The sequence below is a fragment of the Polypterus senegalus genome, chromosome 7 (genome assembly GCF_016835505.1).
Source record: "Polypterus senegalus isolate Bchr_013 chromosome 7, ASM1683550v1, whole genome shotgun sequence".
Taxonomy (NCBI): Eukaryota; Metazoa; Chordata; class Cladistia; order Polypteriformes; family Polypteridae; genus Polypterus; species Polypterus senegalus.
In genome coordinates, this window is record NC_053160.1 from 79966268 (window position 1) to 79993576 (window position 27309).

Here is a 27309-nt window from a genome sequence, read left to right on the forward strand (position 1 = left end):
GATTATAACACTAATTGGCTAGACATTAATTATTTTTCAGCATGATTGATGTGTTACTGAATTGTAAAAACACTTTATTAGCCATTTGTTAAATCTTCTGTAAATGTCTGAAAACACATTATTTAATATAAAAATGATCATTTAATGACAACTATCTGAATGTAAATGAGTGAAGAATCTGTTAATCATTATGTAACGCTTGTTCTTACATATTAATGAAAGTTATTAGATTATCTTCTAGGCATTTACATATATTACTGTTTGCACTACAGCATTTAATAGAATGCTTCTCATTTTCCTGGTAGTTTGTGGCAGACGTTTCAATGGAGTTCAGTGGGAGAAACCAGTCAAAATAATGAAAGAATAATGTGGACTCATGAGGCAGAAGCTCATTACTAAGTTATAGACAGATGAAGGAGAATCACAATTCAAAGAGATATAATACAACAATGTTTGCTTTTATCAGCACTGTTTTTGATATTCATGGAAATTATGATGACAGGGGTTATGAAAGAAATAGTGACAATAAGAGGTAAGCTACTGAAAAATATTAGACGAACAGATCATAGTGTGATGGATACGAATTAGGACTTAAAAGGCTGATGAGATCACAATGCACTAGAGACAAAGAAAGGAAACATGGAAAAACTTTGTGAAAACTTCAAAAATCAACTTAAGCATTTTCAGTAATTATTTTCCTAAATATATTAAGAAAAAATGAAAAGTTAGAATTACAATGGCCAAAGATGCATTTAACAGAAGACCATATGGCAGTTAGATCTGGAGCATTCAGTCTCTTTAATATTCATATTTTACACATATTTGCAAGATCCCAAATAAGAGGAATGAAATTAAACTCATGAAAGACTTGACTGAATATGGAAACATTTGAAATTAAATTAGCAGTGTTAGTATTGTGAGGATATGCAACACTCATATGAGAAACAAAGGGAGGTTGTAAAAAATGGACAAGGCTGACATTCATCTAAAACACAGGCGGGTAAATAACTAAGGTCCTGGAGTGTCAAAATAGCCACAGGCTAACATTCTATTCAGTTACTTAATTAGATGGCAACACTTCTTCCTAATGGTGTGAATTATTTAATGATTTTAATATTACATTTGTTTGCCCATGTCACAAATTAGAAAAAGTGTGGTGTACCTGGGTAGATTACTACCCCTTCATCCTAAACTTTTATTCTGTTATTTTTGTTTTTAAATACCTTATTAACGTAGCTTCTTCAAGTTTTTCTCTCAAGTGTACAAACAGAATGGAGTCAGCTGATGGCTAAATTGATATGTGCACCATCCTGCTAACTACCTGCTAATTAAGAGACAAAGAAACAATTAAGAATAGAAAGTCTTAAGAAGAAAGCAAGTTAAAATGGAGCAAAAAACACCTGACGTTTGCTGGGACCACTGTTATTATAATTATACACCAAACAACTACAACATTAAAATTACCTTCCTAATATTGTATAGGTTCCCCTGGTGATGCCAAAATAGCTCTGACCTGTCGAGGCATGCACTCAACGAGACCTCTGAAGATATCCTGTGGGATGAGGCACCAAGAAATTATCAAGTCCAGTAAGTTGCAATGTGGGGTCTCCATGGATCGGACTTGTTTTTCAAAGACATTCCACAGATACTCAGGTGGACTGAGATCTGGGGAATTTGGAGGCCAAGTCAACAATTTGAACTCTTTGTCATGTTCCTCAAACCATTCTTGGACAGTTTTTGCAGTGTGGAAGGGCACAAAATCCAGCTAAAAGAGGACACTACCATCACGAAATACTATTGCCATGAAGGGTGGTCTGCAACAATCATTATGTAGGTGGTACATGTCAAAGTAATTTCCAAATAAATGCCAGAACTCAAGATTTAAGGTATTCAGCAGTTTGTTCTACAGTAACTCTTCTGAGGGATTGAACCAAACAGGCTAACCTTCATTCCCATGGCAATCAATAAGCATTGGGCCCCCATTACCCTATTGCTGGTTCACTGGTTGTCCTTCCTTGGACTAATTTTGATAGGTACTTAATACTATATACTGGGATCATCCTACAAGACATTGAAGATACTCTCACCCAGTCACCTTGGTATCATAATTTTACCCTTGTTAAAGTCACTCAGATTTTTAAGCTTGCCAATTTTTCCTGCTTCCAACACATCACCTCCAAAACTTGACTTTCTACCTAATACAGTGGAAAATCGGGTCACAAACGTCTCGGACCACGTACAAATCGGGTTATGACCAAAAAGTTCACCAAACTTTTGCATCTGTTCACAACTACATACTCGGGTGACGAACAAGCCAGTTTCCCTTCCAGTTCGTACAGGCCGATAATTTCCACACTTGTTCAGTCTCTCCCTGTGCATTCCCTGTTCAGCGAACGAGAGAGAGAGCGCGAGAGAAAGTGAGAGCGCAAGAGAGCGAGCGAGAGCAGGCAGTGAAAGAATGCACCGGGCTTGTTTTTAAAGGCACTGCAAGGTTAGTTTTCTCTGTTCAAGGTTTTCTCAGTGTTATTCAATGTTTTTACATTTAGTTTACTATTACACTGTGCATTCTATGGTATAATAACTATTTTTGCTTCAAAATCTTTAAGAAAAATATTTTTACATACATCTCGTACAGTCTGGAATGGATTAATTGTATTTACATATAATCCTATAGGGGAAATTACTTCGGGTCACGACCAAATCGGGTTGCAACCAGAGTTTTAGAACCAGTTACAGTCGTGAACTGAGGTTCCACTGTATATCTCACCTCTTGACAGGTGTCATTGTGTCATTATAATGAATGTTATTCACTTCACCTGCCAGCGACTTAGAGACAGAATACAGGTTCAGGTAGATTTGTGGAAGATGAAATTAATGTAAGTAAATGTAAATGTATTACACACAGGAAGTAAAAAGGTTAGGTTTGAAAACACAATGGGAGGTCTGAAGCTTGAAAATATTGCTTATTATAATATCTTAGGAGCTGTAGCGGACCTGTGACTATCAACTTATACGCAGTGCTCGGAAGCCATTAATAGGACTAAAAGAATGTTAGGTTGTATTGCACGATGTGTACAGTACAAGTCAAAGGAGGTTATGCTTTATAACTCACCGATGAAAGGAATTGGTGCAGCAGATCCCACTTCTTACTTTAGACTGAGTTCAACAAGAATACAGCGACACCGTTGTAAAACTGGCCAAGGGCAATCTTGCACAAACATTAGAAACTTTCTTCTCACAGAGAACCATAGACACATGGGCTAAATTACAAAGTACTGTGGATGAAAACAGGACTTTAGGGACCAAAATTTGATTTGACGTTAATCTGGAGAAATTAGGATTAAAGATCTTTGGTAGGCTGAAATAGCCCATTCTCAAAAATTGTATCTAATGTTCTAATATTCTAAATAGTGTTACAATTTTAATTTTGTTATTATATTAGGTTTTGGTTTTGTTTATTTTTCATGTCAATTTTTAATCACTTAATTTGTGTATATTATTTTAGTAACAAGTGCCAACATTTTGCACAGTTTTTTGATGGGAATGACACTCATTGCTATCACATAACCTCGGGAAGACATTGCATGTGATGTCAGCACATTGCCAGCATATAAAATCGTAACATGTTGTTTGTATCCATGCATGTTTGTGAATATAGAAGCAAAACCTTTCAGAGCAGTTTTGTAAAGACTTTTAGACAAAGCATGTTTTTAGCTAGTTTCTTCTAACTTTGTTTCTTGTTTATGTATTGGGCTTAGTCTTTCGACTGTCTGTCTTCCTGGTTTTGATCCTTGCTTAGTTCAGCGTTCAGTATCGACCTCCTGGTCCCTTCCTTTGCTGTTGTTGCCTGACAAATCTGTTCCAGTTCTGTCAGAACAGATGTGAAATCAACAATTTGGAATGGGTTTCAATAATAATAATAATAAAAATTGATGATTGTTATTATAAATTGTAGCAACTACATAAATAAATTCCATGTATGATGTACCCTTTAAAACTCACTGTCTTTTGACTCATCTCCATACAGTTACTGTGCTGACTCCTTTTTAAAGAAAAATAATAACAATAATAATAATAAAGAACAAAAATTAAAGCAATTTAAAAAAAGCAAAGTCTTAAAACAGGCCACGATCAAAACCAGAAATCCACGTTAATAAAAGGATAAGTGTCTTTGTATCTATTTATCTGTGTGACTGTCTGGTTGCTATGTCTCTGTCATTTCAAAAGATGGTACATAACAAACATTTTTAATAATGTTGCATTTGTCATTTCAATAGATGGCGCATCACAAACATTAACACTTCTTTTACGAGTCCCATAGCAAATGGTAAATTACATAGACATACGAGTTACATGGTGCATCGCAAATGTTATTACTAAAGTCTACATTGATTACTTAGATTTCAATTTGTCCTAGACAGGAAGCACAGCTAGTAATAAATAAAACACAAAACTTTTGTATAATAAAGATCAGTGGCAGTATGTAATGCAGGGCATTGGAACACAAAGCGTCCCCGCTCCAAATATTTTGAAAACTCTACTTAACTTAATTAGTTAATGCAAAATAATCATGAAATAAATTTGTTAGTTTGCATAACATGCCTGGTGTCGGCACATGTCAACATCCATTAAAAATTGGTTCCTACATGTATTTATTTAGTTTCTGTGTGAATATCGTTATTTCCTGAGTGAAGGACACCGGACAAATGAGAATGTAGCCATGTCCTTGATCTTTTGGCAAGTAGGAGACCTGAGGCTGCCCTTTAATTGACTGCTTTCAGGTTTTTCCTAGTACGCAGCTTTGTGCATCGCAGACACTCAAACATTTATTGGCAACGAATTAGTATTATATTAGGTTCTTTTAATCTAATGTGATTAGACAATCATTGATGAACTATTTCATGCTTACACCCATGGTTCACAGTTCACATCCGTCATTAACGTAACTACAGATGAGTGAGTGGAACTTTAAGGAGATGGCAACTTCAAGTGGAATTTTAGATATTTCAAAGAAAATTTGGTTATTACTTTAATGAAATAATCCTTCACAAACTGTTTGCTTGAAGAAAAAAATTTGATTAAAAAGTTTGGACCCAACTCTCCTGACTTAACAATTCAGCAGCAGGCAAGTGATCGAGGACAAGCTTATAGACTGACTTTTCCCAGCTCTTGTTAAGACAAACGGAGTTGGCTAACTAGATGTGATGTGAGTAATGCCTTTTTTTGCTATCCCTGTTTGTTGCTTCAAAGAGTCTGTACAGAAGCACTGTGGACAACAACAGGGGTAAGAGACCTAAAGCAGCTTTCAAAAAATTCAAGCGGCATTAAAGCAGCCACAGACATCTAGACCACTGTTTTTCAACCAGTGTGGTGCTGTACAGTGGCGCGCCATCAGGGATATCCAGGTGTGCCATGGGAATAATAGTGTTGCGCACCTTGTTCTGAACCTGAGAGGTTCCAGGTGTGTTGTTGCCAGCGAGCCTCATAGCACTGGTGGGCAGTAAGCATACAAGTTGCATCTGAGGCTGAGAGAGGCAGGCAAAGGGACAAAGCAACTAGGAGATGCCAGTAAAGTGGTCACTAAGTGCTATGTCTGCGAATGCTGATCTCAGAGCTTGTTTTTAAACCAGCTTCTCCGGTGATCCCACCCCTTCAGACAGTTGAGCATATGTAGGAGATATAATGTGTTTGTTGTTAGTAAAATAGTTTTGTGCATTGGGATGATTTTGGTTACAAAAAGTGTGCCACCATAGAAAAACCACTGGAAACACTGATCTAGACAACAGCATGATGGTAATTTTTTGGCAGGCTTAGTGAAATAAATCAATTCAATCAGAAAGTAACTGAGAAATTTTCAAGCTTGAAAATTTATGTTCAAGGAAATATAGGCATCCTGATTGTAAAGGCAGAATAAGATTTAATTTGGACTGTGGGTGTAGTACAAGACAGTTTGGGGGCGAGTTATGTTTTAAGATGTGGGAGCTTGTGGATCTTACAATATGAATTTGTGCCCAGTTGAGGTAAGCCTGGCAAACTTGCATAGGACTGATCGAGAGGTTCTCCTAGCACTATGTAACGTTGGTCTTCGAATTAATCCAAAACAAATGTTATTTATTGGTTAACCAAAGCCAGATATTTAGGCTATATGATGGGAAGTGGCAAGGTCCAACCGCAGTGTACCAAAGTTAATGCCATGCTCAGCTGGCCCCTCCTGTGAACCATGTGGCAAATACAAGCCTTCCTGGGGCTTACAGGGTACTACTGCTAGTTTATTCATCCCTCTTCCAAAAGGGCTGCACCCCTGACTGATCTGACAAAAACAATGGCTCCTTATATGAGGGTGTGGGACAATAAGATGAAAACTGCATTTTGTGACTTGAAACAGGCCCTAACATGTACACCTGTATTAGTGGTTCCTGACTTTTCTTTGCCTTTTTTAGTCTAGACCAACGCTTTGGACATAGGTTTTGGCACCGTGCTGAGCCTGGAGTAGAAGACCCCATCGTGTTCCTGAGCCAGAAACTTTTGAACTGGGATACCAGGTATCTTGCTGTGGAGAGGGAAGCATTGCTAATTAAATGGGCTACCCATCAGATGAGGTACTACCTCTTTAGCCTTGAATTCACTCTAGTCACCGACCATGCACCTTTACAGTGGATGGCACTGCACACAAAGTTGAACCCAGAGGTCACAAGATGGTTCTTTCACCTCCATCCCTTTAAATTTAAAGTTCTGCATTGTAGTGGTGCCCTCCACGCCATGTGCTTTCTCAGAGACATGATCTCATGGTTCAGGCTGGCACATGTGTGCTTGATACACATGTAGATAGATACACACACGCAGACACACACACACACATATATGTATTTCTATACAGTATGATCTGACTGAATTATTAAAACAATATAGCAATTACAACATTTTTCACATATCTTAATAATAAATAAAAGTACTGATTTGTTAAAGATACACAATAGTATTTGAAAATCTTACAATCACTGTCTTGGGAAGAAGTGTCTGTAAATGTAAAAATCAGAAAGCTATCAATTAAACCATTCACAGATGTGTAGACAAAAGGCATTCACATGGAAAAATCAATTTAGAAAACAAGATGACCCCATGGGAATCTATAGTCTGCTGGTGACAATCTCATATTTTAAAAATAATCCCGCAACTCAAGTGTATAAAAATGAAGCAAGAAGATGAAAAATTTGGTGTTCTAAATGTCTTCCATTAAGGTTATCTATTATCTGAAGACACCCTGTTGTGCTAAAGACAAGCCGTTTCAGCAAATTAAAATATCCAATCAAGAAAGCAGATGTCTGATGAACTGGAGACATGGCAACACAGATGATTTTGACATCAGGTTGTAACCCCAAGTGAACAAGACTGATGAGGAATATTTTGCCATTTTAAGTAAAAAAAAAATCTAAATAAGGAAGGATGAAAACATTTTTCTTTTAAAATAAAAAATGAATCTTGCTCTTGCTCTTGGCACTCCAATCTGCAAAGATAAAATGTTGCCAGATAAAGCTTTTTTTTTCCACTTTGAACTGCTAGTAATCTCATGGTATGTTTCGTCTTCTTTCCAAGGACAGAATGGTAATGCAAGATATCTCATTGAAAGGAGGTTTTGGAATTAGTGAGGAGGGCATTTTCTTTCCAGAGACCAAAGAAAGAAGAATACAGTAAAGTACTCATACAATTTGGTAAACCAATTACAGAAAGAAGACCAATTACAGTGATAAAGGAATGGATAGAAAAGTGCAGAGGAAATAACTGTAATGGATATTACAGACAAGAGCAATTAGCAACCATTATTAATGCTGCCCTTATTAGCTCAGATAAACTGAGCAACACCAAATACTACCATTTCATGGAAACGCATGGCAATGTAAAAAAGTAATCCAACATGAAAAATGTATCTCATCTTATATGGCATAACGTATTCAGTTTACCATGACAACAACTGGGTGTACGATTCAAACCCAGGACGCACAATTCATGGGCATGTGCCACTGTGGTGCCCAGGGAAAAACTAGGCAAGAACAAATCATTCTAAACAAAGTTGTTAATAGTTTTTAGTTATTTAATTCATGTTGCTCCATTAAACCCACTGAAGTGCCACTGGGACAAGACAGATTATTCCCTCAACATATAAATGAACAAATACTACAGCTAGTTAATCATACAGGCACCTACTTTGCCACAGCCCAAAACAATTTAAGAGAATGGCTTTCTATTTGATTTCTTTTGTGGATCAGCATAAGGGCAAAACTCAAACGTGACTGGAATAAAGGGTAAATTACAACAATATAATTTTAATGGGAGAAGTATAATAATCGAATGTATGTTTTAATACCGTAAACAGTTTATGTCACCACATCACAAGGCCTAATATAAGAACAGAAAACAGCTAACATAACTGGTTGTCTCCTATACAGAATGGATCTGCTCTACTTAGATTATCTCCTCGATGTTCATGTGGAGCAGAAAAGAAGAAATTCAACTGTTACTTAGTGCAATGGTCTCCTAGAGTTCAAATGGAACAGTGTAATTGGGAGATGAAAAGAACTGAGTAGACATAGCAGAAACTCAAACCAAGGTCATATAAGGAAACAGGCAAAAGGTAATAGAATTAAAGTCTTCTTGGAAGCACCTCTAATGCTAAAGAAAAATACTAATTGGCAGGACAGAACAAAGAAGAGGTCAGGAAGAGATCAACAATCTAAATTCCATAAGGGACAAGAGGATATCAAGTGCAAGACCAAACTGAGAAGCAAAAAATCATAGTCGAGAATCAAACAATGGTAATATTTCTGATTTAAAAACATTCTATAATCTCATAAGAAGTTTAAAAATGAGATGCATAGAACTCAAAATACAATTCTGGCAAGGTATTGTAATTGGTATGGACTTACTGTTCTCATGTCCAATTTTTCAGACAACATAAGCAGATATTTGCTGCACTCATTTCCCTTCACATCGTAAACATGGTTGTTAAAGCACAAGGCTACATTTACTCTGGAGCCAAAAATTAATACTTTCTGTAGGGGACCATATGTATTGCTACAAGTATGGAGTACAAAAACCAATAACTCTACAAATTAACAAAGATTTAGTGTGACTGCCACATAGGTATCTCATAGGAAATACTGATGTTCTTACATCTGAACACGTTTTCACTTTAAACTAAATGTGTTGTTTAAGCAGATGACCAAGGCCAAATGGGGAAACACCTGCAGAACTAATTTTATGATTCCGTTCTGTATGGACTTATCCACTCATCCTTGCTCTCAAAATGTCTGCCATGACAAGACATACTGGAATGCTTAGAACAGCTTATTTGTACAACTCTAGCCTTATATCGCTCAGTTTAATTGGTGTGTTATTTAAAATGCTAAGTAGTCGAAGTAGAACATCGAAACTGGCTGAAGAAAACAAAAACAAAACAGTAACCTTGTTCCGCCCTGGTAAAAAATTAATTAGCCTTTTTGTTTTATGGCATCTTTAGAAGCATGCAGCTCCATAACGGACTTAACTAAGCTCAAAAGATTACGATACTGTATCAAAAGAAAAAGACTTGAGTAGACAACAATTTAATTTAATTAATTACAATATACTGTATAAATGGCATATAATCCTCTCTACTATTTTTTGTTATAAGTACCAATATAGATATATGGTGCTAAAAGTTCTGGCACAGAGGACATGACAAAAGGTTACACTCAGGTAGGTACACATTTATAGAAGGAAAGGGAGTTTCCAAGGCAGAAAACTAAATTTTATACATTAAGAAGTTCTCCTGGGTCGTGTCTTCAAAGAACCATGCTAATGAGAACCTACAACAGTTTTGTCAGGCAGTTGTATGCTATTAGTAGACCATGTGGCATTAATTAGAGGTCGAATTGAAGTAATAGCCATCATTCACGGCTTTTAATACCAGGTATTTCCTCAAACTGCGTGTATGTTTCCTTTTAATAGGCCTCTAGATTATCTTCAAAACTCCATATAGCCCCACGCTATCAGGTTGACTACCTTGTCTCACACATAAATAAAAAGAAAGTCCTAAGGCTGAATGCCATCGTTCACACACTTAACAAAAATTGGATAATGGAAGTTGTACAGCAATCATCTGAAGTATGTCAAGAAAAAAATGCTCTTCATTTCTTTATGTTCTTTCTGCTTCATGTGTTAACCATTAGAGAATGTGCATGCATTCCACAGACTGAATGGTAGGGACATAGTGCAGGTCGGGACACGTTAAGCAGCAAGACAGCAAATGCTGGCTCTTCTTAATGAGCGTTTGTTTTAGCAGAGTGACTAAGAACATGACGAATCACTTTAGCATACCTAAATGAGATTGTTCAACTCATCAAGACTTTTGAAATGGGCTCAGTGATGCAAGGGATAACATAAAAATACCCTTAAACACATAACTTGTCATTCTGCAGATCCCCTGCCTGTCACAATAATTAAGCCTCCAAGCAAGATGAAAGCTCCACTGGTCTTTGTAGTCTGTGATAATTTCAATTAATGCCTCCACAAGTGGGTCTAAGAAGAAATCAACTGTTTAAAAGAACATTTTAGGTTAAGAGAAACCTCAACACATAGAAAATGCCATTATTAGGTAAACCATGCAGACAAATAAAGCATAACGCTGGGATTTATTGTGATAGTACTTGAATTAAAAAATTAAAGTTGAACTAACAAACCTTACAGACTCCAACATTTTAAAGAACATCCACAAGTCATCCAATTCAAGACATCATCATTTTTTTGCACAGTAAACTCAAATAAGGAGTCCTACCTAACCTGTACTCATATTTATTAGGTTGCCATATATGATCCACTTTTGTATTATTTCTCACTGTGATTTTATGATTAGTTATTTTAACCAGGTCTTTTAAAAAGCCCAAGACCATCTATGATGTATTTTAATTAAAAGACATTCATACCTCGGTGGTGTGACAGATAGGGGACGCTGTCGTCCCCTTGAATCCTCAGACCAGACGCCAGACACCAGGTAAAAGTCCAATAATTATTTTTATTATTACAATAATGTGCACATAGCACCCTCCACTCCACTATACTCATAAATCAATACACAATTCTCAATAACACTAATCAATCCTCCACTCTCACAGACGTGTTGTCACCCTGCCACCCGAATCAGCTCGTCCATCTGGGATTTCCCAGAGTCCTTTATAGTCCTTGACCCGGAAGTGCTTCTAAGCCCTCAGTCCATGTGATTATCCAGCACTTCCGGGTCAGGTAAAAACTCTTCTTCTTCAACCCGGAAGCATGTCATTTCCTCTGTCCATGTGACTGTAACATACTTCCAGGCTGTATGGAAAATACTCCTTGTTCCTCCCTGCAGCGTCCTCTAGTGGCCCCCATGGTATCCAGCAAGGCTGAAGATAAAAACTCCATTGTCCAGGATTCCCTGCTGGCCTTTGGGGCACCTCCATGCTGCAGGGAGGGCTCCATCTGGCAGCCTGGGGGTATTGGCTGGGATGAACGACTGGCCATATGCCACAGTGGTGTGTTATGCGGTCATAGTGTTTGTGCTTTGAGTTAATAATAAGCAATTTAGAAAGAAAGAATTAAAACATGTCTGTTAATGTGTTAATTAACATACTATTTTTCTTTATTTTTAGAAAAACATTAAATTGTTAGTGCTAATAAAAAAGGCTTAAGTAAACATTCTTTTAACCTGTCTATTGCACAAATAACTTCAGCAACAGATGAGCTAAAGCAACCAGACCTGTCAAGCAACCGTTTTTACTACAATAGTAAGAAATGGTTTCTTCTTCTGCCTGGAGTAAATACCAGATTTTATAAATTAACTTATTGAGAAACACCAACTTGACATCTTGAATTTCGGAGTTTTCTGCACTGACTCGATTTACAGGTTAATGTGTCTTTTGTTAAAATTTATGTTGTGATTTGTTGTGGATTGATGTATACAGTTGTCCTTGGGTTGTATGTTTGTATTCATATTTTTCTTTGAATGAGCGTCACTAGTGAAGTGTTTGCTTTACCTAATATTAGGATTAGTTCAGCCACGACCAGCAGCTGAGGATGTACTAATCAAGTGCAACAAGCAGCATTATGAAGAGCAATACAGAGCAACAGAGTTCTTCACCCTAACAGCAACTAACTCTTATTGATGAGACTCTTTACGTGTCAACAATCTGGGACTACAGGCAAATGTATATCCTGACAACATCAGGTATCAAAGTTGAAACATTTATCACAAATACCGATTGTCACTCATGTGTGTCTGAAGATCTCCATGATGGCACATTCAAGGTAAACGGTAATCAATCACGGTGGTAGGGGGCGCTGTCACTAACTATGTTTCCTTTTCACCCCACAGCTCCCAGAAACCTCCCAATGAGGGAAAGTAGCCCTGTCTCTTCCGGTCCTCCCATTATATAAAGACCGGCGCCTCCACTAATTTGTTTTTTGATGAGACCAGTTCCGACGAGTGAAAGCTCTCAGAAAGCCTTCCTTTGTTTCATCAGCTAGAATTAATGCTGAAGCTATTTTCTGTTTTGTACCCTGCTTCCTTAGCTTAAGTGTTACCAGAATGCCCCTGTTTAAGTTGATCAAGAGATTTGAGAGAATTAAAAGGGATTACCTGGCTGGTGTCCCAAATATTTGTGATTTGTTCCGGCTTTGTTTGAACCTGTGTTCAGCCAGCTCACACTATATAACTAATATAATGTGGATTAGTGTAGTATGTTCCGCATAAAATAATTTCAACATAACATAATAGCATACAAGAATGCAATTCAACAACAAATTATAATATGTCAATGACAGCATAAGTAAACAATAACTGAAATGTTAGGAAAAATTATTTTACATGAAGACAAGTAAATTAAGCTGAAAAAATACACCAATTAAAAACTTTCCACTCCCTACTAAAGGAAATTATTTGAAACTTTATAGTACTTTGTAGTGTCCACTGTTTATGGCCGCAGTTTTGGACCAAAGAATCTCTCTATAATATTATGAATGTAAATGGAAAGCCATTTATAGCTTTACCTGTATTTTACATTTATAGCACTGTCTTTGTAGAGTTTGTATGTTTTCCCATGTCTGCATGGGTTTTTCTCCAAGTACTCAAGATGTGAGACTTTGGTTACTCAATTAGCGTGTTTATATGCAGTTTAGTAACCCGATTATTCACAGAAAACTGATTTCTAAAATTTCTAAAGCCCTTATTTCAAATAAAGAAATCAGGTTATAGGCCTCTGATAAACATGGTTAACAGAGGTAGATTTATCTGCAAACAGTTTGATTATGTGACCATGTAAACCCTTAACCGGGTTACAGTTAAGAAATGTGTAGTTTGTGCATGTCCATTGCACTCTGTCAGCCTGCACATGTGTTTGCTTTGCACATGCTTTCCACAGCCATGTGTAGAAGTATCCACAAAATACATATCCAAAGGCAAATGTTCAGGTGTTCACATTATTCCTTTTCTGGGCTGAAGTAATCTGTCTCAGTATTTCAGAAATCAATAAATTTGTGTTGATGAGCTGAATGTGCTAAGCTCAGCAATATAATCTCAACAGCACTAGGGTAACGCGTTAAAGGTAACGTGTGTTAAGTGGTCGATTACTTTTCAAAGTAATAAGTAACCTAATGCAATACTCATCTTATTGAAGTAAAAATACCTGTATCTGCACTGGGTATAAGGCAAGAAGCACACATGCACGATCCTTTAAAGGACTCAATCACATAAACAAGCAGAAAAGAGTTTGCTGAGTGCAATCCAGTAACAGAAACCTATAAATAAAGAGTCAATTTGACTAAGTATATTTATATATAAATAACTATATTATATAATTATAAATAATTATCACAGGCGTCATGCTTATGTTCTGATTCACACTGGCTGAGGATGACTTTTGAAAAAGGAGAACTCCAGAAGATTATTTGCTCATGTACACATGGGCTATTAAGAAAACAGGTCTCTGCCTTAACCGGGTTATCTACTTTGACCTAATTATGTGTGCATATAAATGCACCGAAAGACTCTAAATTAGCCGTGTGTGTGTGTGTGTGATGGCATACACTGAAATGAAGCACCATCCAAAGTTGGCTCCTGGCTGTAGTTCAGTGCCACTGCAACCATGAACATTGATTAAGCTGGTTTGACGATAGAAGGATGGACTATTGAGGCATTAAGTATATTCAGTTAAACGTTAATGAAGTTTTGAAATATGGTACATACATTGTTTCAAGAGACGCTCAACAACATTGCTAGTCAAGCCCATAAACAAACTACAAAATGCTGGAAGCACAAAGAACAAACTCAATGAAAACTAAAGTATTGATAAGGGCTTTTGAAAGAGGAGAGTATAAAAATAAAAATCTTACTGACACACAACCATCAGAATCTAAAATCAACTTCAGTATGACAAAATGAAAGTGGCGAACAGGGAGAGTAAATAAAAGAAGCATTGACTGAGACTTTGATAGCATTTCTCTGCATTGTTAAAATAATTTAACAAATATTAGATGCCGCAGACAAAGAAATTCTACTTCGTCAAAATCATCAATGACTTGGAACTAACTAAACCAGGACCGATGAAATTAAGCTAAAATATAGGTCAGAAAATTTTATGCACGCAATTATTAGTTTATGAAATGCATTTTACTGAAAAAGATCTACAATAAAATGAATGTATATATGTGTGTGCCCTGGGTTCAAGAGAAGAGTGAAAGCTATGGGCAACCCTGGCATCACAATGGCCTTTAGAATGAGCTAACAGTATGTCTTAACAATACTCTCATACTGTTTGGGAATATCCAGAAAATCTGTCTTCAAATAGAAAATGCTAACCTAAACTGACAGTGAAAAAATGACTTGGCAAAGATCTGTAACTCAGACCTCTGTGCACAAAGTTTTTATAATCATACCACAGTGTTTATATATATATATATATATATACACATATATATATATATATATATATATATATATATATATATATATATATCTTTTATGTATATACATTGTTATTTCTGAAACAGAAACAATAAAAAATTAAATAAATATTAGTAAATACAAAGTGTAAAAAGAAAAAACTAAACTTTGAATCAGCCTTTAAACTGGGGTCACCACTTCTTGTTTTAACAAAAATCCATAGCTAACATCCATTTAATTTATTTCAATATTATAATTCACAGATTTGGTACATATAATGATTCACATAAAGTATATATTTTCAGAGAATCTGTATCTATATATAACTCAAACTCCAATTACTTGAATTATACGAAAGCTCCAAAAGATCTATGCAAATAATTATTAAAAAATAGAGCTGTGTACTTTTTTAATAGAGTAAATGTCATTACTATGCTAGGGTAAAAAAACAGCTCTCAAAGCTGATAGTGTACAGTAAATCTTAAGTGTCAGCTCATTCCAAGTTGAGTTTCATTTCTAAATAAATTCACCTTCTGACACAAAGTCAAATCTATGCTGTCACCATGTGGAAGTATCCTGTAGTACATTCATTGGGTTACATTTTGTCATGCCTGTGTCTACAGACGTTTTTAATTAAAAAAAACCATGACTCAATAACTTTAAAAACACAAAAAATTATAATCACTTCAATGTGGTAATGGCCAATGTTTTACAAGAGGACATAAAATCAGAAATGCACAACCTGTCACAATCGAGGCTCAAAACACTTTATATAAAACATGTTTTCCGTTCCAAAGAGAAGACTTCCTTAAATGTCAAGCATGTCTTAAGTAATTAAATGAATGGATGTGCACTCACTGTATTAGCCAGCTCCAGGTAGTTCGCTCCCACTGGTGTGTTCAAACTGCCGGCCTGAGAAAGGAGTTTATAAAGGACTGTCTGCTGTTCTGTGGAGCTCCCTCTGAGTGTAAATATCTTTGGTAATGTGGGGTGGCTCTGCTGATCAGGACTCTGAAGATCACGTGCTCCAGAGTCATATTCCCAGCTTTCTCTAGCACCAGATAAAGCACCTAAAATGTAAGAAAACAGACATTATTTTCTGTCATTACAATAAGACATTTATTCAAGCAGTTCTCTGACTTATTTCACCAAAAACACTGCGTGTAAGTCCTCCTGCATTATTAGATTCTTAAGAGTGGGAGATAAGAGCTTCCTCACCAAGAGTTCAGAAATGAAGAAATGATAGTTTTCTTTCAAGTAGAGTCAAGTGTCTTCTTTTACATGATGTCTTGGAGTTCCCTGCCCGGTATGCAGAACTAGATCATAAACAGTATGTTCAGGCCAGGAAAGGACCAGTCAAAGGGAAGCACAAAGCCCACTATGATTTTATGTCAAGGATCAGGTAAAGGGATGTCCCCAAAAATTGGTACGAATGGGGTGCAAACAGACAGATGCACCCCTTTATTGTGGTTTTGGGAAAACTGGAATTTAGCAGGAGTGTAAAGCCATGTGAGGAACCACCATAATCACATTTTTACTCACTTGGGTGAAAGAAACACCGGAGGGTACTGGGGTTTCTGGATCTCCAAGTGAGATTAAGACCTGTCATGTACATGGCAAGTGCAGACAGAGAAAGGCCAGTCACGTTGTACTCGGTCCTCTAAGTTGCACAGCTGGGAATCAGGGCTGCAGCATAAAGAAATTGTCAGCAGCCACTGATCCTGAATGGCATGTCCTAGCCCTAGAGGTGATACTGGATGAATGACTAACGATGAAGGAAAATGAGATGTGGTTCAAACCTTCAGTTTCTTTATAGACATTGTGTGCCTTGGATGGATAAAATCAAGGCAGAACTATACAAGAATACAGCTGAATAATTTTCTACAGTATTATAATGTTAAACTAATTGACTGTGGTGACATTTATTTTAAGCAAGGTAACTATTATACTGAAAAACTTTCTTTCACTGCATCAAAAATAGAGTTTGTTGTTTCTTTGTCATTAACGCTAAAACTTTTAATACTCATAGACCATGCTACAAGCTGCCCAGTATTCTCTATCCAGCTGTGTGTTACAGTTGTCAAGGATGCCAGGGGCGACGACCCGGCCGGGACGCATTCAAGGACCAGAAGTGGGCGTGCGCCCAACTGGGATCACGTGGGGGCCGCCATCCTGGTTGCTTTGGGGGCCACGGGTAGAGGCCTTGGAAGCCCAACCCTGTAGGGACCCATGGTCACCGCCAGGGGGCGCCCCAATGCCTTGGGGACCCTGGACCTCAGCACTTCTGCCACATCAGGAAGTGCTGGGGGGAAGAAGAAGAGGGACACCCAGAGAACAGCCGGCATTTCCGCCACACTGGGGCGTGTCCAGGGAGGAATGCCGGGACACACCTGGAGCTCGTCCGAGATGACATAAAAGGGGCCGTCTCCCTTCATTCAGAGCTGGAGTCGGGTGGAAGCAGGACGAGGCAGAGAGAGTGTGGAGGCGACCCGAAGGAGAAGGCATTGTGTGTTGGCCAGGACTGTGTTGGGGTTTGTTGTGCACTTAATCTTGTAAATATTGTTGTAAATAAACGTGTGGTGGTGGAAACAACATGTCCGCCTGTCTGTGTTCGGGCCGGGTCCACACAGTTATAAAAGTAAATCAAATCTGACAGTTGATATTTCACATACAAATGTGTGAAGGTAAATGGAAAGCATTCCCATACAAATCAACATGGATAAGGGGAAAACATTCAAACTCTATAAAGACAGTGACCAGACTATTGTCCGAGTAAAAAGAATAATGCCAATAAATAAAAAGTGGATAGACTTGTACATAACAGTTTATTTTGGAATGCCCCCAATAAAATTATTACATTTGTTAAACATTTATTAAACATATTCAGCAACTTGTCATCTTGAAGGCTGAAATGTACTTATAATTTTGCCTATTTTCATAAGATGCACAACCCAACTCAACGGCCCAAGCGTTTCCCACCTTGGCAACTGGTATTCCTCAGAAGCTGAGGGAAGATATTTAAGTGCAGGGGTTCCCAACGTGGGGTGCAAGATGAAATGTCAGGGGCGTGTGGCAAAGAGAAAGGCTGCATTGTGATTTGCCAAAATTGAATGGGATACATTGTCCGACTTTACTGTGGTCCAATCAGTGTGCTTTCATTTGTAGGTCATTTATTAGCTAGTGTTCATGTTCTTTGTTATGGAAAGAATCAAGTTTTGTGCGCACAATTGTTGTCACCTGTGAATGAGCTGCAAAAATGGGTTCTCATGGGTTGCTTGTTGTGGGTGGAGCATTCATAAACGCAGATACGTTTTTTTAAGAAAATGGAATTTGGATCTTGTAATGATCCACATAGAAGGGCGAGGTCTGGTATTGATTTCTGTGCAAGCCTCAAAGCATCTTTAAGCATCACCGATTTCAAAGTTTGATCGACATTTTTGCCAGGGGGTACAAGAGGGACTGAACTGGGTGCAACACCTGAGGCTTACACTCAGCCCATCTCTCCCACTGGAGGTCCTGGCAGTAGCGCAGCATTTTTAACTGTGTGGTGCAGCTCCTTTTGAATTGCAGTGCAGGTGTTATAGGGGGACAAAGCTAGTTGACTGCGTTTCATTGCTAAGTGGCACGTAGGCACCAATTGCTCTACGATGGTCTTGAATCAACTAAACCCCTCGATCATAGATCATGTGTCATTCCCCTATGGCGTGTGATGCTTTGTGGGATACCACACAAAAAGCTCCATGGGGGACATATTTACAAGATTATTGAGATTTATGAAGGTACATTGCTCAATTTATATTTAAATTTTATACACTAAACTTTGACATCTTCGTCTTCAAATATAATATTACTTTTATAGGGGGTGTGAACATAAATCCAACATTTTCTATAGGTTTGGGACATAGAAGATACTGTGAACCACTGGGTTAACAAAAAATAGCTTTTCTTTCCCCATTTAATCAATTTACGTAAGAGCACTTTTTGAAAGTAAAAAATGCCCGCTGAAGAGCAGTATGGTGGCTCAGCAATCGGCTGTACTACAGCAACTGTGATGTTTACTCCTATGAGCCAACTTAGGCTCCAGATTATTGGGTGGAGAAGCTTTACTAATTGAATTGTGGCCAGGCGTGAGTCATTACATTTCCTTTATATTAAAGGTTTGTAATTTTACCCTTACATTTTTTGTATAGCTGGGTAAAAGCCCTTGTGCAAAGGAAAGTTTTTTTTGCTTCTTATTATTTTGAGAGTAACACAGTGAGGACTATTTCTCGATGTGTATTCCTTTGCTTTCCATTGTCCACTTGTGCGTGTATTGGACATGAACTCTATTTTTGAATACTCCTATTTTACACTGTAAATATTCTTAACTTTAAGAATTTACCTATTGCTGAATAAAATTAACTTTTTATATTTCAACATCAGTTGCCACCACTGTGGTATTGGTTTTATTCTGTCTCTCACTTTAAACTATGTGTGGTTGTACAAATAAGTTTGGAGTTTTGACAGTACTATATTTTAATAAAAAAACAAATTCCCAAAATAAGATCCAACTTTAATTTGGGTTAAATTTGGACAATTCTATTTATTTCATTTTTGAATAGTACTCTTCACTGAATGCAGGCACAATTTTCCAGCTTTAAAGCCACAACAAAAATAATTAAACTATGCATCATTCACGCAAGTAGATTGAACCCACATTAAAAACCACATTTCAACCTAATTAACATGAAATCATAAAAATACACTGTCAGTCCATAATTGAATAATATTCAATGTTATATTCAATACCATCTCTGGGGTAACATCTCTCTATTATAAAAATAAAACTTTTTTCCTGCGATGAGACGTGATCTATTGAAGAGAGATCTTTTGAAGAGAAAGTGAGATACTTATACGTCCCATGAGACGGTCAAGTCACATCATACTTACAACCTTTGGAAGCAAGTCCTGTGAGACGGTGACTTTTGCAAGTCACGCCCTACTTACAAACATTTTCAAACAAGACCACGGTCATCTAACATCTCAGTTGTTGGAATGCTTTTGACAGACAAACTTCCTGTGCTCTCAGCTCTTAAACATTTTATACGTTCTAGATGACATGGCAATGATTAAGCGAAGAAGAAAGAGCAGCGCGTCAAAAAGAGACCCAGAAGCGTTGGAAAGAAAAGAATGCAACAAAGAAAGCAAAAAAGAACAAAAATAATCTATGTGCAAATTCTGAAAATAAGGAAAGTAATAATCAGCCTGTCCCGCAAGACTAGACTTTGTGCCAAGAGATTTAACCACACCCGGTGCCAGAAAAAGACAAAGTAGAGAATTGGCGTAGTACACATGCAGAGCAGGTTAGAGATAATGGAAGTAGGAAAATTCAAAAGTCTCAAAAAAATGATAGTAAAGATCACATTAGCTCAAACAAATGGAAAATATTACTCAGTGAAATAACAGAACAGGGAAAAGAGTTTGAATAGTGTTTGAGGATGTCTGGGGGAGAAGAGGGACAGGGCAGTGAGACAAAAGCACAGCTGCTGTACAGGCTTTTAGACGCTCAAAGTGCCGCACGAGATGCAGATCACACGGCACTGCAGCAGCAGCAAGCCAGCAACTGATCAAGCAAAGAGGAGGTAAAAAAAAAACTGTATTTGTTTCCCATTGTATCACTGTTTAAGAGGGGTTTCGGAGAAGCAACCACTTCTCCTTGGGGTGCGTTCAGCGCCCTTCTTCACAACGGTGCATAGTGGTGGCGGGGGACAGAGGAGGGGTTAGGCGAGCAAAGTGAGCAGGGGGCATAGCCCCCTAGTGAATATATATTTTTTTATTTGTTGAAATTTTATGTTTATGACTTTAAATTACTCTTGTTGTTGTGACAGTGATGTCAACATGTTTCCGTTTTGAGTTTCTTTTTTTGTTTTCTAGAGATGCCATTTTGAATAGGTGGTTATGGTGCTGCCATCTTCTTTAGTTTTCCTATCATGTGACACAAAGATATTATGCCTTCATTTCATATCTTTTTTCCATAAATAAGATGACCTCCATCACAACATAGAAACACGACACAAGCTAGAAATTTGACTTTGCTTCTGGTTTGTGCATTTGCTTTAATGCTTTCTGACCCTTACCTAAATTTTGCCCATATTTCTGCCTTGCCCTTTAACTCTTTAATTCATTTACTGGTTTCATTTGTGTATGACCTGTTAAATCTTTGAGCCTTTCAAAGAATCCCATCAAATATGGCCAGATAACAATGTAGTAAAGAACAATAAAAAGTCGAGTCAGCAGCATTCCTGAAGAACATAAACCCCTAGGGATCCACAGTCGGTCTTCACAGACAATGTCATTGTCAAAGTCAGAAAAAGTTGCAGTTGACATCCTCACCTTCCTTGTCATTCTAAAAAAATAACTACATGTTTTGTACAACCTAAAATGACTGTTAAATCCTTGCATTTTTAGATTTTAAAGCTCCCACTGTCTGTGCATCACTTCCCATAGACAAACGATTTTATGATTTAGATGTTTTGCCCACAGGTCACACATATGCAGTTCAGTCTCAATGTATTTTTGAAATGTGAGTTTGTACAAAAGGAAGGCAGGTGGGCTCCTATTCGGCTAACATGCAACCTATAAAGTACCATCACAGTAGCCTCTGGCCCACTACAACCCGGAACTGGATTAATCAAATTTTAAATATTTTGTTAAAATTGCCAACTACTGTATAGGGCGTTAACAAACATACACCTAAAATACACACAAGTGAAATCACTTCAAATAATTATGTGATTTCTAAAAACCATTGGAAGCCTTTTAGTGAAAGGGTTAAATAATTATGGAAGGGCATCAGAAACAGAAATTGATATCATTCAGTATCAGCCCCACTTAAAATGCAGTTAAATGTATAAGTTGCGACAGCCTAATAAAAAGACAGCATAAACTACAAATTGCATTACTAAATTATTAACATTGTAAAAGCATCACATAAAAATCCTGAAATGCCATAAAACGCGTCCTACTCAAAATGGGTCACATTTTATTAGAAACTGGTTGAAAATGACTGTAAAAGAATTAATGTGGAAGCAGCACTATTCTCAAGGTCACACATCCACTACCAGATTTTATATAAATTAATTTAATACTGCGCTAAACAGATCATACTGTGATAAAGCCATGTAGTACATGGAGCTTGCTCTTTGGGGTAAGTTATAGGTATCGCACATACAAATAAGAGAGAGATGACAGATGCTGGGAGCATGCATTGATACAGCACGTTGCTGCACCCACCACACAATGAACCACCGCAGGATCCCAATTAGGACCCAAGCGCAGCCATGCAATGGGTGACACCTTAGCACCACATTGGTTCAAATGGAGTGGAACAGCGTTAGTTTTTTTTACGGTGTCTGGAGTGCCAATCCTGCCACCCATCCCCTGCGTTTTTTCCTGCAAGTTGGAGAACCTGCTTGCAACCTGCAAATAAGAAAGTAGTAAACTGCTTCACTCAACCTCTCTCTGTGATATACTGTACACACAGTTAATGGTTTGTACATAAAGCAAACGATGCAAAAAGTAAAAGCAGTGTGCTTTTGAAATGTGTAAATGAGGAACTAAAAGTATAAAGTTGCAAGCAACTCTAAACACAAGCCACAAGGCTCGATAATGCATGAATGATTTATTTGAGATGCAGAACAGAATATCAGTGCACCATAAAAGATTATTATCCAAAGTGTTAACTACATTATGGCACGGTTTTAACGTGTCATAATTAATAACATATCAACAAAATGATTGATTGCGTTTCACTACTGCACACAATTTCCATGCCACTTTAAATTTCGAAAGAAAAGAGAATTGCATTTTAATTCAAATCCATAGATCTCATGTCATAACAAAAAGCAAAGTGAACGTATTGTACTTCGCTTAGCAGCTGCTCCGAGTGTATTATTATTATTATTTCAAGACCACACATTAGTCATACCAAAACTGAATGTAGTCAAATGACCAATCAGTATCAAAATATGGGTCGAATATCAACAGTTGGGGCAAGACGTGCTCTACTTCTAAAAATGTCTGTGTTCCGGCGGTAAGCATAGCTTTCGTCAAAGTGGAGTGATTAACTGAAATGGCGAGAAATATTTTTTAGGCCTTACTAAAATGGTTGACTCTTATGTTAATACATAATCTATTATGCTTGCCTTATAACTTAATTGTCCTGTTAGTCTACTGATAGTCCTTACCAATATGTCAAGAATTTAGCAATAGCCTGTATAGTCATCTGCTGGTATTTCCAAACCATAATTAGGTGGCATATTGTTGTACGGATGGCCCAACTAATGATCTACAGATTCGTATGCTGCATCTCTTCAGGACATTAGATCTTAAATCGATTCTAAGGATGTTCTCCTCCTGTTGCTGCTTCTCTTACACCAGCCCTTTACAGCAACCATTTGACAAGGAAGAGAATGAGACTCATTTACATCACCAAATGAAAGTTTCATTAACTTTGCTAGCTTCTAACTGTTAAATGAATCAGCCAATCCTCTACCTTATCAACTCCCTATCTCCCATGGTTAGCATTGGGTGAACAAACTCGTGATTGAACACCTCTTAACCAAACTGTTGACGCCCATTGCCCCACCTTTTGGTCTCTGATTGCATTTAGTTTTGGCATGATTATTGTGTAGTCTTGAATTGAAATATAATGAACATGGAGCAGCCACTAAGGAAATGAAATATGTTTGCTTTGCTTTTAGTTTTGAGATGCAATCTTTGCACATGAATTGAAAACCAATACACTTTTGTATTGTATTTTAAACTATTACAAAATATGCAATAAGTAGGAAAGTTCATATACATTAAAATATAAAGCATAAATCAATCATTTAGTACAGAAGAACCAATCAATAAAAAGAAAACATACATAATTCCACTAGTCATGAAGTAAATATAAATAGAAACATATAAGTTTATTTTTTATAAAAAAAATCAATTTTACATAAGAGAAAAGTAATACATACAAAAAACAAGACACAATTGGCAACTAATAATGAATTGCAATGAGAAACATGCAATAGTTAACTCCACAATTAACATGTATTTATTATGAGGTCTAATAAATTGATAAGATGAAACCTCTAGAAGCGATTTTAAACTGGCACGAAAATTGCATGCCGTAATAAGAAGCAACCAATCATTTAGTTTATCTGTTTTTAATTATGAAATGATAAAACCATTCCAAAATTAAATGCACCGTGTGCATATGCAGTGTACTACAATATAGTTAACATGTTGAATTGCATTTCATTTTGATACAAGTACATATATATATACATATAGCACTTGGATCTAATTACCTACTTAACTGAAGGCAAGGAAGGCCATTGTAGGTGTTTTTATACATGACCTTTATATGTTGCAATCTTTTTTGCTGAATAAATAATTAATTGCTTTTTGCTTTTAATTAATTGCTTTTTGCAGATGATGTTGTCCTGTTTGCTTTATCAGGCCGTGATCTTCAGCTACCTCTGGAGCGGTTCGCAGCTGAGTGTGAAGCGGCTGGAATGAGAAACAGCAACTCAAAATACGAGACCATGGTCCTCAGCCGGAAAAGGGTGGAGTGCCCTCTCAGGGTTGGGGGAGAGATCCTGTCCCAAGTGGAGGAGTTTAAGTATCTCGGGGTCTTGTTCACGAGTGAGGGAAGAATGGAGTGTGAGATCGACAGGCGGATCGGTGCGGCATCCGCAGTAATGTGGGCTCTGCATCGGTCTGTCGTGGTGAAAAAGGAGCTGAGCTGTAGGGCAAAGCTCTCAATTTACCAGTCGATCTGCGTTCCTACCCTCACCTATGGTCATGAGCTATGGGTAGTGACCGAAAGAACAAGATCGCGAATACAAGCGGCTAAAATGAGTTTCCTCCGCAGGGTGTCTGGACTTTCCCTTAAAGAGAGGGTGAGAAGCTCAGTCATTCGGGAGGGGCTCAGTGTAGTGCCGCTACTCCTCCGCATCGAGAGGAGTCAGATGAGGTGGCTCAGGCATCTGATCAGGATGCCTCCTGGACGCCTCCCTGGTGAGGTGTTCCGGGCACATCTAACCGGGAGGAGGCCCCGGGGAAGACCCAGGACACGCTGGAGAGACTATGTCTCCTGGCTGGCCTGGGAACGCCTTGGGATTCTCCCAGAAGAGCTGGAAGAAGTGGCCGGGGAGAGGGGAGTCTGGGCCTTTCTGCTTAAGCTGCTGCCCCCGCGACCTGACCTGATAAGCGGAAGAGGATGAACGGATGGATGGATACAGTCAACTAAAACATTGTCATTGAACTGCCAGGGTTGTATCCCTATCTTAAATCTCTTTGCTTTCTATTTAAACTTTTTGTCATTCTTTAATTATTATTTAACAGATTCTGTTACTTGACATATTAACAGCACAGTTTTCAGTTTCATAATGGGAAGTTGTACATTTCATCATTATTTATAAAAAAAACTACCAATTAGTATGAAATTAGCAAAATTTTACGTGCAGTTCATTTTAACTATACTGTTGACTATACTATGTATGCTAAATATTTTATTTCAGATATTTCAAAACTTTCATCGAAATGGTCGTGTTTTTCCAATAAATATGTACTGATGGAAAATGGAAACACATTTTCGTTAATGAGACGTCTATAGTTATGGCTTGTGTACGTCCACAAAAAATTCTTGACTTAGCCCTCTAACCAGAAATACAGCTTTATCGGTTAGGTACCGAAACTTGGAAAACACACAAAAGCTTGAAAGGAGCACTTTTACCCAGCAAAGTCCATGCAGGAAAATGTCTGACTAAGTTACCTTAATTCAAAGCTTAGGTCATAGCAAGAAAAATGCCAAAGTTAGCTTTTGTGCATTCCATAATGCCTTGAATGTCACCAAAAGCAAGAAAAATGGCTATTGGCAAGCTGCAGGCAGGCACATCATGCTCCAGAATTGCCAGACACTAAGGATTAATAGCGTAAGAGCATACACTGATACAGTGCATTGCCACACCCACCACACGACAAACCAACTCAGGATCCAGATTAGGACCCAAGTGCAGCCATGCAACGGGAGATACCTCAACCCCACACTATTTCAGATGGAATGGAACAGTGTGAGGTTTGTTATGGTGGCTGGAGTGCCAATTCTGGCACCAATCCCCAAGTTTTTCCCTGCAGGTTGGAGGGCCTACATGCAGGGATGGATGCAGATTAACATCATACGCAGGATGGAGCAATTGCAGGGGAAGGGTCTTGCTCAAGGGCCCTAAGCATTAAGCTGATGCAATTTTATTCTGACTGCAGGCAAAGTTTTAGCAGACTAGCAGGACAGATTTGGTTATCTTCAAGTGACTATGCCAGAGGAGGGTTTCCACATTATACTGGTTCATCTCAGTGATTGTTTTAGACCTGCAATGTGCATTGCTTCTGAAACTTTCAGCAGATGAAATTCCTGCATCAGCAAAAGGACAGTTAGGGACAGGCTCCATGTTGCTAGCCTTAAAGCAGTGTTTCTTAAACTAATGTTTTCCATGGGTTAACACATGACTGCATAGTAACAGTTTCTGTTCCAACTGCCGTATTCAATTTGTCAAGCTGCTGCAAATGCCATCCAACAGCCACCCTCCATCACTACCTGCAGTTCACTGGAGACACATAAAATCTGGTATGATGGTATACATGCAATGAGTGGTGGACAAGTTATAGTCCTCATTAGCTCATGCAGAAGTTCAACCATAGAAGCACCATTATGTGCTAAATGCTGTTTCAGCGGTCATGGACAACGATTGGTGCCTCATCATGTGTTCGCCATTACAATATATGTGTAACAGAGGTTCCAAAAATGTTTTCCATTAGGTTTATCGTGCCTCAGCTAGGAAGAATTGCTTCTCCTAATACTATGTTAAAGTGTTTCAGTAAATCTCGATCTACCGGTTGTGCAAAGGATGTTATTTGTTGGACCATTAAGAACTGGAAGAACACCAGAAAATATTGCAAGGGTGACACAGGCTGTAAAGTTCTTGACAATTCAGCATGAAGTTAGTCATTAGGATTAAATATTTCAAACTAGACAGTTCAACAAATTATTTACTAAGATTTATGCTGTCACCTTTATACAATACAAATAATAAACACAAATTTGTTAGTAATAATTTACTCAACATTTTTACACAGATTATTAACTTTATTGAATTGTTAAATGAAAAAACAGGAGGTTAACTATTTACACATTTGTTTAGAAAAACGTATTGTTAATATTGAAACTCTTTAGAAAAATATTATTTTTAAAAAAAGTTATTTAAGACAAAGTACATAAACTGCATCAAATAATTTTTCCCATTTTATTCCTTATATTTCCTGCTGTTGTG

At 37.6% G+C, this 27309-nt stretch overlaps 1 protein-coding gene across 1 annotated transcript in view; it reads right to left on the reverse strand.

Moving 5' to 3' along the window:
* The window catches only part of mcc (MCC regulator of WNT signaling pathway), a 570331-nt gene that overhangs the window by 470707 nt on the left and 72315 nt on the right, over positions 1–27309 (reverse strand). The window contains exon 3 of the mRNA XM_039758932.1: positions 15806–16017. Coding sequence (XP_039614866.1) covers positions 15806–16017 — 212 coding nt within the window. The remainder of the gene's footprint in view (positions 1–15805; positions 16018–27309) is intronic.